The sequence below is a fragment of the Penicillium atrosanguineum genome (assembly GCF_028827265.1).
Source record: "Penicillium atrosanguineum strain IBT 20685 chromosome Unknown utg000002l_segment0_segment0, whole genome shotgun sequence".
Taxonomy (NCBI): domain Eukaryota; kingdom Fungi; phylum Ascomycota; class Eurotiomycetes; order Eurotiales; family Aspergillaceae; genus Penicillium; species Penicillium atrosanguineum.
The window spans coordinates 1-13,066 of NW_026623134.1; the positions used below are offsets into that span (position 1 = coordinate 1).

Consider the following 13,066-nt stretch of genomic DNA (forward strand, 5'->3'; position numbering starts at 1 on the left):
TAAACCCTAAACCCCTAAACCCTAACACTATATACCGACTCTAAAACCCTACTATACACTCTAACTCTAACTCTAACTCTAACTCTAACTCTAACCCTATCTATAAACGCTCTACTCTAACCCTTACTACATACGACTACTCTAAACCCTGACCACGTACCACGATCTATAACCCTCACCACGTACGACTACTCTAACCCTCACCACGTACGACTACTCTAACCCTCACCACGTACGTTTACTCTAACCCTCACCACCTACGTTTACTCTAACCCTCACCACATACGTTTACTCTGACCCTCACCACGTACCACGATCTATAACCCTCACCACGTACGACTACTCGAACCCTGACCACATACGTTTACTCAAACCCTCACTACGTACGACTACTCTAACCCTAAACGTACCACGATCTATAACCCTAACCACGTTAAACGACTATAACCCTGACCGCGTATAATAACTCCTACCCGACCTTAAATCCCTCTCTATCTTACTACCGCTATTACCGGAATCTCTAACTATCTACCACTACTATCGCGCTATCTATATATTGGAATAATCCTCTCTCTTTCCGATTGCTATCTTCGCCGGGATAATTATAAATACCTATAACTCTCTCTACTCGCACTCGAACTCGAACCCTGAAATTGTATGATCACTATAACCCTCACCACGTACCATCACTATAACCCTGACCACGTACCACTACTCGAACCCTTACCACGTATCACTACTCAAACCCTCACTATATACGTTAACTCTAACTAAACCCCTCGATACCTACACTCACCCTTCCTATATATATATACTCGGACCCTTACTATATATGTGAACTCTCACCCTAACCCGATATACCTAACTCGATCCCTTACTACGTACGACTACTGAAACCTTTACAACGGACCCTACTCTGACCCTTCCTGCGAATATATCCTTTAACCCTAACCCGATATAACTACTACCCTCGGGACGTGGATCTCCTAATATATAATTCGATCTTGTATAAATTTATATCGTACTATAATACTCTCTAAAACTATAACTATATATCTATATTTCCTGACCGATCTTTCGGAATTTATTACACTATTAAAATTGGATTTTTCGGGAATATATTAATATACCTTCCCCGAAATATATCTGATTCACTATTTATATCCTTCTCTATAAATATATACCCTCTTATTCTAACCGTTATGATATATAATATAAAAAACCCTCACCGCGTACGACGACTATAACCCTTACCACGTATAATAATGGTAACCCTCACCACGTATAATAATGGTAACCCTCACCACGTACAATAATGGTAACCCGTACCGCGTATAATTACTATTAATTTGTTATCGGATGATATCCTTGGACTCGATATCGGACGACACCCTTGGACTCGACATCGGACGAAAACCTTGGACTCGATATCGGACGACACCCTTGGACTCGACATCGGACGACACCCTTACACTCGATATCAAACGACACCCTTGGACTCAACATCGGATGACACCCTTGGACTCGATATTGGACGATAACCTTGGACTCGACTATGGATATGACCTTGGACGATAAAAAACCCTGACCAATATAAATAACTAATAATATAAATCATTGTACGATAATAAATCCAGATACCTGAATATACCCGTTCTGGGATATATATATTTGCTGATAAAATTATAAAATCATCTCCAACGAAATAATTGGTCTGGGGGATATAATGTAAAACTACGGAATGGCGAATAATGGAACTGGGATACTGGATGTGAAATTGCTACATAAATGCCTCGTACAATGGATATCCTCACATCCCGTAATCCCCATAATAATCTCGCAACCAAATAAACTCCGTCACTAATTCGGTCTGCCGCATCCATCGCCGCTCACATTCCCGCCCTAAAACCTGTACCACTTGTCCGGCATCATCGGGATCAACCTCGTACGATATCAACCGCTGCCGCCATAACTCCCGAACCCGTTGGACAACCCCCTGCGCCGCCGGATCCGTGGGTTCCCCGTAAATCATCATCGCCCATATCGACATTAACATCCCCCGGTATACACACTGCCGCGCCCCGCTGGCGTATCCCTGGCAAATCGCCTGGGGCATCCCACACCGATAACAACCCGTGTATGGCGCGTACCGAATCTTGCTGCGCCATGCCAAAAACCATTGCTTGGCCGTACGATTCCCCGCCGCCCAACATGAATATAAATCATGCTCCGCCTCCCGCCCATCCTGCGTACAAATCCAACATCGCTCGTGCCATCGTTGCGCCTCGGCCTCCAAAACTTCCTGCTCTTGTAAATCCTGTTGCCCCTGCTGACGGTGCGTACGCTGGAATCCCGCACGATGGATATCTTGTTGCCGGAACTCGTGTTGAATCTGTAACGGAATCCGGGGGGACGCGGCATCGTCCACGGGTTCACTGGCAATGGGGCTCGGGCTCCGCTGGGTCGTACGGACGACCGGGGATGGAACACGCTCGGACTCACGGGATATCACGGACTCATCCGAATCTTGAACGTCCGGACTGGGGTGTCGTACGGGTGGTGGGATGGGGCCTGGGCTCTGCGGTGTGATCCGGACGACCTGGGACTGAATGCTCTCGGATCTCCTGGAACCGACCCGCGGATATAAACGATTGATGATCGGTCCTGGATCCCGTACGGGTTCTCCCACGGCGGGTCGTACGGGGTGATCCCGGACTGGCCATGGCGGGAAATCAATCTCGTCGGTAATGGAAATCCTCCGGGTCACCCGGACTGGGCTGGTGGCTTCTGGGGGCTCGCGTGGTGTCGCTGTGGGCCTGACGGGGGGACTGGGAATAATGGATGGTGGAATATGGGATGGCCGTGCGGGGATGGTTGTACGACGCGGGATGGACTTGATGGGCCGGCGGGGACGGACGACGGGGTCAATCATGGGCATTTCACTCGTCTCGGGCTTAATCGCCTGCCAACCGGGCTCGCATCGATCACACGGGGCTTCGTCCAACCCGGGGGGCCCATCACCGCATCGAACCCGCTGATATCCATCCACCGTGCCATCTAAATATGTGTCCAACATCACCCGTCGGCATTGGCCCACCCCGGCCGTGATATAATCGTACACCCGCTGTGGCTCCTCGGACTCGGGCAAACCGGTCCGCGTGGGCTCGGGAACCATCCATGGCGGTGCGGTATCAATCCCCGCGGGCTGAATGATAATGGCCTCGCTCGCCTGCCCATCACGGCCCGCACGCCCACTTTCCTGCGCATAATCTAACATCGTACGGGGCCACCCAATATGGATCACACACTGGATATCGGGGATATCAATCCCCATCCCTAATGCGCTGGTGGCCACGATCACCCCGGTGTGGCCTTGCCGGAACCGCTCGATGATCCCGCTCTTGTCGTCCTGCCCGCTGTAAAATGCATCGCACCCTAACGCACCGGCCATGATACCCACATGTGTCTTGGTGCTCCCGTACACAATCACCCGTCCGGCGGGCACGCGGTGGATCCGCTGTCGGACGAATGCCATCACCTGGGGCATCTGGATCCACTGGTTTGGTCCTTCTAACCCACGCTCTAATACGGGCCGCCATACACGATATGCGATATTGGTCCGGCTCGTACGACCCCGGTAAAACTCGACCTGGGACCGTTCACATCGGATCTGCTGCCATAATCGACCTTCCGCGCTGGGGGGTAATGTGGCCGTTAATAACACAACCTGCGTTTGTGCGGCGGTCAACCGGCCTAACTGCTGCATCATCGGACGAAACGTGGTGTCCCGGTTTAACAAAATATGACACTCGTCGATCACGATCCGGTCTAACCGCTGCATCATACGTTGCCGGTTCAAAAACGTGGTGAACTCCGTACTTAACGCTGATTCGGGCGTGACCAATACGATCGATGCCTCGTCCGGGGGCCGTCGGCTCTCCCATGCCACGCATGATATCCCTAATGTCGTACAACGGTCCTGCAAATCGGCCCGTAATGCAATCAATGGCACCACGACCACGGTCAATCCACCGGCCACCCACGCGGGTAACATAAATAACATACTTTTGCCGCCTCCGGTGGGCATCACGGCAACGACCGGACTGGCGCCGTGCTGGATGGCCTGGATGGCCGGCCCTTGTACGCCTCGGAACTGCATCTGGTCGTCCCCGGTCATCCGTCGGACGGCTTCGGTCATATCGGTCTCGCGTAACTGCCACCGACGCTGGCTGCGGGCCTCGTCCGCCGTCGATTCCCACGGGGATCGCTTGCGTTTGCCTAATACCCGGGCTAATGGATCCTCGGACGATGGAAACCCTAAAAACCGGTGCCAATCGGTGCTGGATAACCGGAACATCTCACGGCGGTGCGCCGTCGTACCGGCTTGCTCGCTGACCTCGCGGCCATATATCATCCCGGCGACGTGCGATGAATGCGCGGCCTGTAAATCCGCAATATGGCCCATAAATTGGTCGTGGTCCATCTGGGACTCGTCGTCCGCATCGTCGGGCGTACCATCGGTCGTACGACTATCCTGGACGTTATTCGGGAACACACTGGATACCCGTAAAAACCGTCGACTGATCCCAATGGCAATATCGCGGTACGCGGGGATATTTAATGAATACCCATGCAATCCAATGGCCGTCTCGCGCTTTAACACCTCCCGGAACCGCTCGGACGACCACTCGCGGCCGGTATGGGGGTCGGGCGGCCATAAATATGCGGCTTGCGATAAATGGGACGGATGCTCGTACGACGACTGCCCCAGCGGGTATGCCTGCAATCGCTCCATAAATGGCAATACTAACCACAAATATTGTACGACCAACTCCCCGACCTCCCGCGGTAAATACCGGTGGATCGTTTTGGCGTCATTCTGCGCATAAAACCCCTTATGGTACCGACTGGCAAATACCACTAATCCATCCTCGATGAATATATTGCGGTGGCCGCCCTCGGTGTTCCGGTGCCGAATGCTTAACAGCTCGGGGGCTCGACTGGGTTGTCCGGCGGTGACGTGGATGGCGATACATAACTGCTCACGGAATCGTACGACCCGTTGCATATATCGTTGAATGGCGGATGTCCGGAACTGACCCTCGTGCGTATTGATAAACCGCCGTTGTACGGCACTATCCTGCGTTAACCGCTGGGTCATCCACTGTGCGCCATCCACGGGCCACGTCGTACGCGAATCCTTTAAAAAACACCACCCGGGTTTGGCCTGCGCGGGGTCGTCTATCAAGCTGGCCCACGGGATGGATGGGATGGGCGTGGTCTCGGTGGTCATTAACAATTCGTCCCGCAATATCCCCTGTAATGATCCCACTAATCCATGTACGAAGCCTCGGAAATCGCCCATCGAAAAATGCACCTCCTTGTACAATATCTGGTCGGGGCCCATCCACGCGATATGCCCGGGCGTGGTGCTATTATAATGCACATGTAAACCGTACGTCCGTAAATCTAACATCCACTGCATCGGGCTATGCGTGCCACGGACCATAAACGTATCCACTAATACCTTTAACCACTCGCGAAACGGCCGCGAACCCTGCCGCCGCTGCTGGCTAAATGATATCAATCCGGGCTCGTGGGATCGGGGGGGATCTTGTACGACCGGTGAATGCGGGTGATCGGGCTCGGGGGTGGGCGTGGGGCTCTGGCTGGTATATCCTTCATCCTGGCCCGCGAATATATATTCGGGGTCGTCCATCGGACTCTGGCTGGCCCATTCGCCGACCCCTTGTCGGTGCTGCAAAAATTGTACGATCTCATCCGCGTGGGGATCTAACCGTAATGCCTTATGCAATACCATAAACCGCGCAATCTTAATCATCTTGGACAAAATGGGGGGTACGACTCGGGCGTCTGCCAACCGTCCCGGCTGCGCCCTAATACGGCCAATGCACATACTAATGCACACTCGTACTCCTCGGCGCCTACGCGCTGATTCAGTAACTCAATGCAAAAGTCGATGCATGCTTGTTCAATGGGTGTGAACTGGTATAGCTCGGGATCATCGTTCGTACGACCATGGGTGGCCGGGTCGGCGCCCTGCGCGGACGACGACTGGCCCAGCTGGACCGTGGACTGGGCACAGCGCCATAATGCCTGCCACGCGCGTTGCTGCCGCGATATAAACCGGTACCGGGGACTGCGCCATTCGTGCGGCTGCTGCGTACGAGCAAAAAACATTAACACCCGCTGCCATGGCTCCACGTGTCGTACAATGTTATCCATATCCATATACGCCTGCAATGGTTGATGCGGGCTCTGGTCCTTCTCGGTCCGCGCGGCCTCGATTCGGATTAAATGGCCGCATTGCTTGGTAATACGCTGGCTCACGCGGGCGACCCGATCCATGGCGTCCCAAATGGCACGTACGATGCCCTCGGGGCCCTCGGCATCCGGATCGGGGGTGGCGATGGCCTCGGACAATAGTCGTACGGGGATCCCCTGCAAATACTGGGCCCACTGCGTCCGCCGTAACCACGGGTTGGCCTCATCCAGCTCGCCGGCTTGTACGACCGTCTCGTCGCTGGCCTGGGACGCGGTGAAACACTGTTCGAGCTGGTTCACTAACCCTTGGACCACAGTAGGGTGCGGCGGAGGCTCCATCGGCTCGTACGACGGGCCGGGCCGGCGAACGTGGATATAGTGGGAACCAAACTTCGTGGTAAAGAACCGCTGGCAGCATACCGCTTGGGTAGTGTCTTGAATAGCCACTCGGGCAAGATCATTTAGCCAAGACTGCTGGTGGCCTTGATGGTGACCGTACGGCGACCAATGATGCTCCGTACGCCAATGTTTCCGAATACTTTCTTTACTCCGGCATACATATCCACAGCCTTGGACTCGGGTGCATAGGATACCATCAGTGTACATCGCGAGGCCTTCGATAGGCTGGTCCACCCATTCGGGAAAGCATAACTGATTAATATTCTCCTCGACCTCGTCCCACTCCTCGATAGCCGCCTGGACCTGCCGGGCATCGGGAATCGTTGTACGATGCGGGGAATGGGTCAGATGAAACACGACCTGGGTCGGTCGGACAGCATACTGACACTGGCGACAGACAATCACGGAATACTTGGGGATCCGTAAAAATAAGTCCGCGGCGGTGCGGGATGCCATTGTACGATAAGGTTTCGTAGATCGTCCAAATATATATTTGCGGGGGTCGTACAAAGAACGGAGCTTAGTCTGTTGGGGCGAGGAAAAAAGTAAGTGGGAATTCGCTAAAGATTTATATTTTACCCCTGAATCTTACGCCACCCAAGCTAGATAGTATTAATAATATGATAGGCTGATCGAATATACTAAGTTTCCACTAAGACAAAGCTTTGTTCGACGACCCTTAGTATATATGACTATATATAATTTAATAAGATCTATATCTACGAATGATTATAAGTAATAAAAATGCGGATTTCATTCGGTATTGTAAGTATTCCCCCTTCTAGCCTAAAATGCTATCTTCACTCCCTACCACCCATATTGTACGTCCTCCCTAGGCCTCTTCGTACCAAGCAAGTTGAGAAGGCTCGGTCCGACGCCGGTTATCCTCCTCTTCAGTCAAATCCACTATAGTGATCTCTTGGACCTCGCTATCCGCACGAGGACGTTGATAGGCCCGACGGGATAGCCCTTGGGCCGACCGGACGACACTCCGGTCGTCCGTTAGGTCAATAATATCCGTTGTGGGTAAGGGACGAGGTGGGTGCCGTGGCCATGGCCGTGTAGCATTGCGGGGCTGTCTATCTCGTACAGAGCACCGAGATGCGTGATCACGCCACTTATAATTGCCACAACAGCCGCCAAACTGACCCGGGAGTCGGATACACTGCGGAAAAGGTTTGCACCGGTCCACACACGCCTCGCAAGGCTGAACGAGTTGATTGCCACGGGACTGGATCAGCAGGGCATTAATATACGAGGGTCGCTGGGAGACAATTTGCTGCCCATTAATGTTGCCTCGTACATGCCAGATAGGGCGTCCACGACCCCGAAGGATCGCGAGCTGCACCGGAGTTGTGCACATCCGGGCAAGCTCATCGCCGCCAACTGGGAGTTGAAGCTGACCCTGGTTACCGCCTGGTCGTTCAGCGTATTGGATGAGGGACTGGATACCCTCCGCGTGCGTACGAGGAAGACGAGGGTTCCCATCCTGGTCAGTGTAGGGGAAGGGCCAGCTAGTAGAGATTATACATTAGCTAAAGATCGTTCATAAAAAAGTCAAGAGCTTACCTGCTCCATTCCCCGGGACCAAAGTTCAGGATACCTTCGCCGGTATGGGGACTCCGCTCCCGACCTCCGCTGTACAATAGTTAGTTTCACATATATCGCCATAGGAAAGGAAGCATACGTACAACGATCCAGAGCCACCACGGCCGCCACGGCCACCACCACCACGGCGAGAGACGAGGGAGGAACTAAATCGGAATTAGTTTGACTTCACTGCTTGGGTTGGGTTCGTACAAGGGAGACATCTTGACGTAATTGTACGTCAAGAAACGAGAGAAGAAGGGGGGCACAGGGCGAGAGACAATCAGTGATTTTAGAAAAAGAAGTAAAAAAAAAGGTTGATTTTTAAGGTAGAGAAAGTGGTCAGGTAAGAGAGATGTGAAGGAAGGTAAGTTCGAAAAGGAAGAAAACTTGATTATATATTGAGGATTGTACATTCATCCGAAGTACGTCTATTGTCCTAGTCTATTGAGGCCATAATGCGTTTGCATTGATATGGCTGCCTCAGTCCTATTGTACAAGTCTATTGAGCCTTATTGTCCGAGACTATTGAGCACATTAGGCGTTTGCATTGAGCACATTGGGCGTTTGTATTGAGGTGGCTGCCTCAGTCCCATTGTACAAGTCTATTGAGCCTCATTGTCCGAGACTATTGAGCATATTGTGCGTTTGCATTGAGCACATTGGGCGTTTACATTGAGGTGGCTGCCTCAGTCCCATTGTATAATTCTATTGAGCCTTATTGTGCGTTTGCATTGAGCATATTACGTGTTTGTATTGAGGTGGCTGCCTCAGTCCTATTATCTGACTGCAATAAGATGACTACCTTAGTCCTATTGTCCGACTACACTGAGATAACTGCCTCAGTCCCATTATACGAGTCTATTAAGCCTATTATTGACTGTAATGAGGTGACTTCCCCCGTTCTTTATCTATTAATCTTATTAGTATACTAAGTATAATTAAAGATACGTCTTTAGCGAATTATAATAGAATATATAGATATTATAGTGGTGGAATATATAATATAGTAAACGCGGCTGCGGCCTAAGGTGTTATGCATACCTAGGAGTATATATAGTATCTCCTACGTGAGGATAGAGATAGAGAAGTTATCTACCTTTTTTATTTATATTCGTTAATTAAGGTAGTATAGCTACTAGAAGGTGTTAGAATTTGGACTAATACTATATTAGGTGAAGGTATCCTCTTATTTAATATAAGAAGAAGAAGAAGAAGAAGAAAAAAATACGAATATACTTTACCTCTCTAAATCCCTTCCCCCTCTTTACCCCACCAGATCGATAACATATCCCTTATTACGCTATTAGTTCTATCATATTTCCTTCCCTAATTCTATTTTGTTTTTCTGTTATTAAAGTATGTGACTTTAACCACTTTCTGTCTATAAATACGCGCGAGACACTAAGTAGAAATAACAGACCTTTCACTCTCTTCAAATATTCTACTATCCCTTTCTATCTGCTTAGAAAGACCTTCTTCTTAGTCCTTTGTTTAAGGATTGTGGATTGTGCTTATTTAAAGTGCATAAGCCCTTTACACTCTATCTTATTCTTTTTCTATCTTTATCCGATCAAGCCTTCCTTGGTCGGGTAGTCAATAGTCCGTGGTGGGGAAGAACTACAAAAAAGCACCCCGCCCCGAAAAGCTCGTGGTATCCGCCTCCCTGCAAGGCCGACAGAAGGCCTTCTTTAATAAAGTAGTAGGGTTTGAGGGTTATACTAAGCTTATGTAAACCCCTAGCCTAAGGGTGACTAAGTATCGCACGACTGGCCAAAGCGCACCCCATCAAAAAAAAAGGTCCAAATTTCTAACCCCTGTAACTACCTCTTCTTTTGATTGTACGATCTTTAAATTGAAACCGGGTATAGAGCGATCGCGAATTTAGAACTTTTGAAGTTTTGATGATTGTCCGACCGATATTTTCAACTGGGATGCACTCGAGAAGTCCAACTGGTATGCACTCACTAGCGCCGTTTTTCGCCCATAGTAAAGCCAAAACCCTAACTGGTATGCAATGCATCCCACCACCCCCCATGGGATAGATCACGTACGAGTTTAAAACTGATAAACTTTTGAGGGTAATCGTCCGGTGGAATTAATGGGCATCCTGGGTCCGAAAATGTGGGCATCCTACCCCTGACCCACTTTTTTTTCCCATACTTAAGGAAACCCTAATGTGGGCATCGTGGTAGGATGCTCACACCCCCATGGGATAGATCTCATCCGCGTGGGGATCTAACCGTAATGCCTTATGCAATACCATAAACCGCGCAATCTTAATCATCTTGGACAAAATGGGGGGTACGACTCGGGCGTCTGCCAACCGTCCCGGCTGCGCCCTAATACGGCCAATGCACATACTAATGCACACTCGTACTCCTCGGCGCCTACGCGCTGATTCAGTAACTCAATGCAAAAGTCGATGCATGCTTGTTCAATGGGTGTGAACTGGTATAGCTCGGGATCATCGTTCGTACGACCATGGGTGGCCGGGTCGGCGCCCTGCGCGGACGACGACTGGCCCAGCTGGACCGTGGACTGGGCACAGCGCCATAATGCCTGCCACGCGCGTTGCTGCCGCGATATAAACCGGTACCGGGGACTGCGCCATTCGTGCGGCTGCTGCGTACGAGCAAAAAACATTAACACCCGCTGCCATGGCTCCACGTGTCGTACAATGTTATCCATATCCATATACGCCTGCAATGGTTGATGCGGGCTCTGGTCCTTCTCGGTCCGCGCGGCCTCGATTCGGATTAAATGGCCGCATTGCTTGGTAATACGCTGGCTCACGCGGGCGACCCGATCCATGGCGTCCCAAATGGCACGTACGACGCCCTCGGGGCCCTCGGCATCCGGATCGGGGGTGGCGATGGCCTCGGACAATAGTCGTACGGGGATCCCCTGCAAATACTGGGCCCACTGCGTCCGCCGTAACCACGGGTTGGCCTCATCCAGCTCGCCGGCTTGTACGACCGTCTCGTCGCTGGCCTGGGACGCGGTGAAACACTGTTCGAGCTGGTTCACTAACCCTTGGACCACGGTAGGGTGCGGCGGAGGCTCCATCGGCTCGTACGACGGGCCGGGCCGGCGAACGTGGATATAATGCGAGTTAGTCCCACGGTGAAATAACCGCTGGCATACGACGGACTGCATCGAGCCCTGAATAGTATCCTCGGCGGCCTGGACGGTAGCCGCGGTAGGCTGCTCGCGCGGACGAGGTATCGCCCACTGATGTTCCTGGCGCCAATGGTTCTTAATCGACTTAGGGTTCCGGCAAACGTACCCACAATCGGGCTCACGTATATATAAGATACCGTCCGAATAAATAGGTAACCCACTGATAGGCTCGTCGATCTGGGTAGGTAACCATATTTGGTCTGGGTCACCGCGTACCCCGTTCCAACTCCGAACCTCTTGGGCGATCGTACGGGCGGCGGCAATAGATAATCGATGCGGACTACCCGTTAAATGGCCGACGATATGCTGCGGTCGGACACCGTGCTTGCACGTACGGTAAATAATCACTGGGAATGCGTCGGACCGGGAAAATACTTGGTCGGCCATACGGAATGTTGTATGAATCTTAGATATTAAGTTACCCCTCAATATTAAGCTAAATTATCTAATAAGTGGTCGTCCAACCCTAAGCCTAACTGAACACTAGTGGCCGTGATAGCGCTCGGTCGCACCCCATCAAAAAACTAATCGAATTTTTGAATCCCTGCAAGTACCCTTTAATGTGGCCGGGTTATCTTGAAACTCTCCCTGTTTATAGATCACGTACGAGTTTAAAACTGATAAACTTTTGAGGGTAATCGTCCGGTGGAATTAATGGGCATCCTGGGTCCGAAAATGTGGGCATCCTACCCCTGACCCACTTTTTTTTCCCATACTTAAGGAAACCCTAATGTGGGCATCGTGGTAGGATGCTCACACCCCCATGGGATAGATATTAAGTTACCCCTCAATATTAAGCTGAATTATCTAATAAGTGGTCGTCCAACCCTAAGCCTAACTGAACACTAGTGGCCGTGATAGCGCTCGGTCGCACCCCATCAAAAAACTAATCGAATTTTTGAATCCCTGCAAGTACCCTTTAATGTGGCCGGGTTATCTTGAAACTCTCCCTGTTTATAGATCACGTACGAGTTTAAAACTGATAAACTTTTGAGGGTAATCGTCCGGTGGAATTAATGGGCATCCTGGGTCCGAAAATGTGGGCATCCTACCCCTGACCCACTTTTTTTCCCATACTTAAGGAAACCCTAATGTGGGCATCGTGGTAGGATGCTCACACCCCCATGGGATAGCGCCATAATGCCTGCCACGCGCGTTGCTGCCGCGATATAAACCGGTACCGGGGACTGCGCCATTCGTGCGGCTGCTGCGTACGAGCAAAAAACATTAACACCCGCTGCCATGGCTCCACGTGTCGTACAATGTTATCCATATCCATATACGCCTGCAATGGTTGATGCGGGCTCTGGTCCTTCTCGGTCCGCGCGGCCTCGATTCGGATTAAATGGCCGCATTGCTTGGTAATACGCTGGCTCACGCGGGCGACCCGATCCATGGCGTCCCAAATGGCACGTACGATGCCCTCGGGGCCCTCGGCATCCGGATCGGGGGTGGCGATGGCCTCGGACAATAGTCGTACGGGGATCCCCTGCAAATACTGGGCCCACTGCGTCCGCCGTAACCACGGGTTGGCCTCATCCAGCTCGCCGGCTTGTACGACCGTCTCGTCGCTGGCCTGGGACGCGGTGAAACACTGTTCGAGCTGGTTCAC

General features: G+C 51.4%; 1 protein-coding gene across 1 annotated transcript; it reads right to left on the reverse strand.

The window, feature by feature from the left end:
• Positions 1–7,516: 7,516 nt before the first annotated feature.
• Positions 7,517–8,495, reverse strand: N7443_001744 (DUF3716 domain-containing protein; the record flags this gene model as incomplete). Its single annotated transcript, XM_056881800.1, has 4 exons — positions 7,517–8,198; positions 8,254–8,322; positions 8,376–8,438; positions 8,485–8,495. 4 exons carry the CDS (start codon positions 8,493–8,495, stop codon positions 7,517–7,519), a joined length of 825 nt encoding a protein of 274 aa, XP_056743641.1.
• Positions 8,496–13,066: the final 4,571 nt, after the last annotated feature.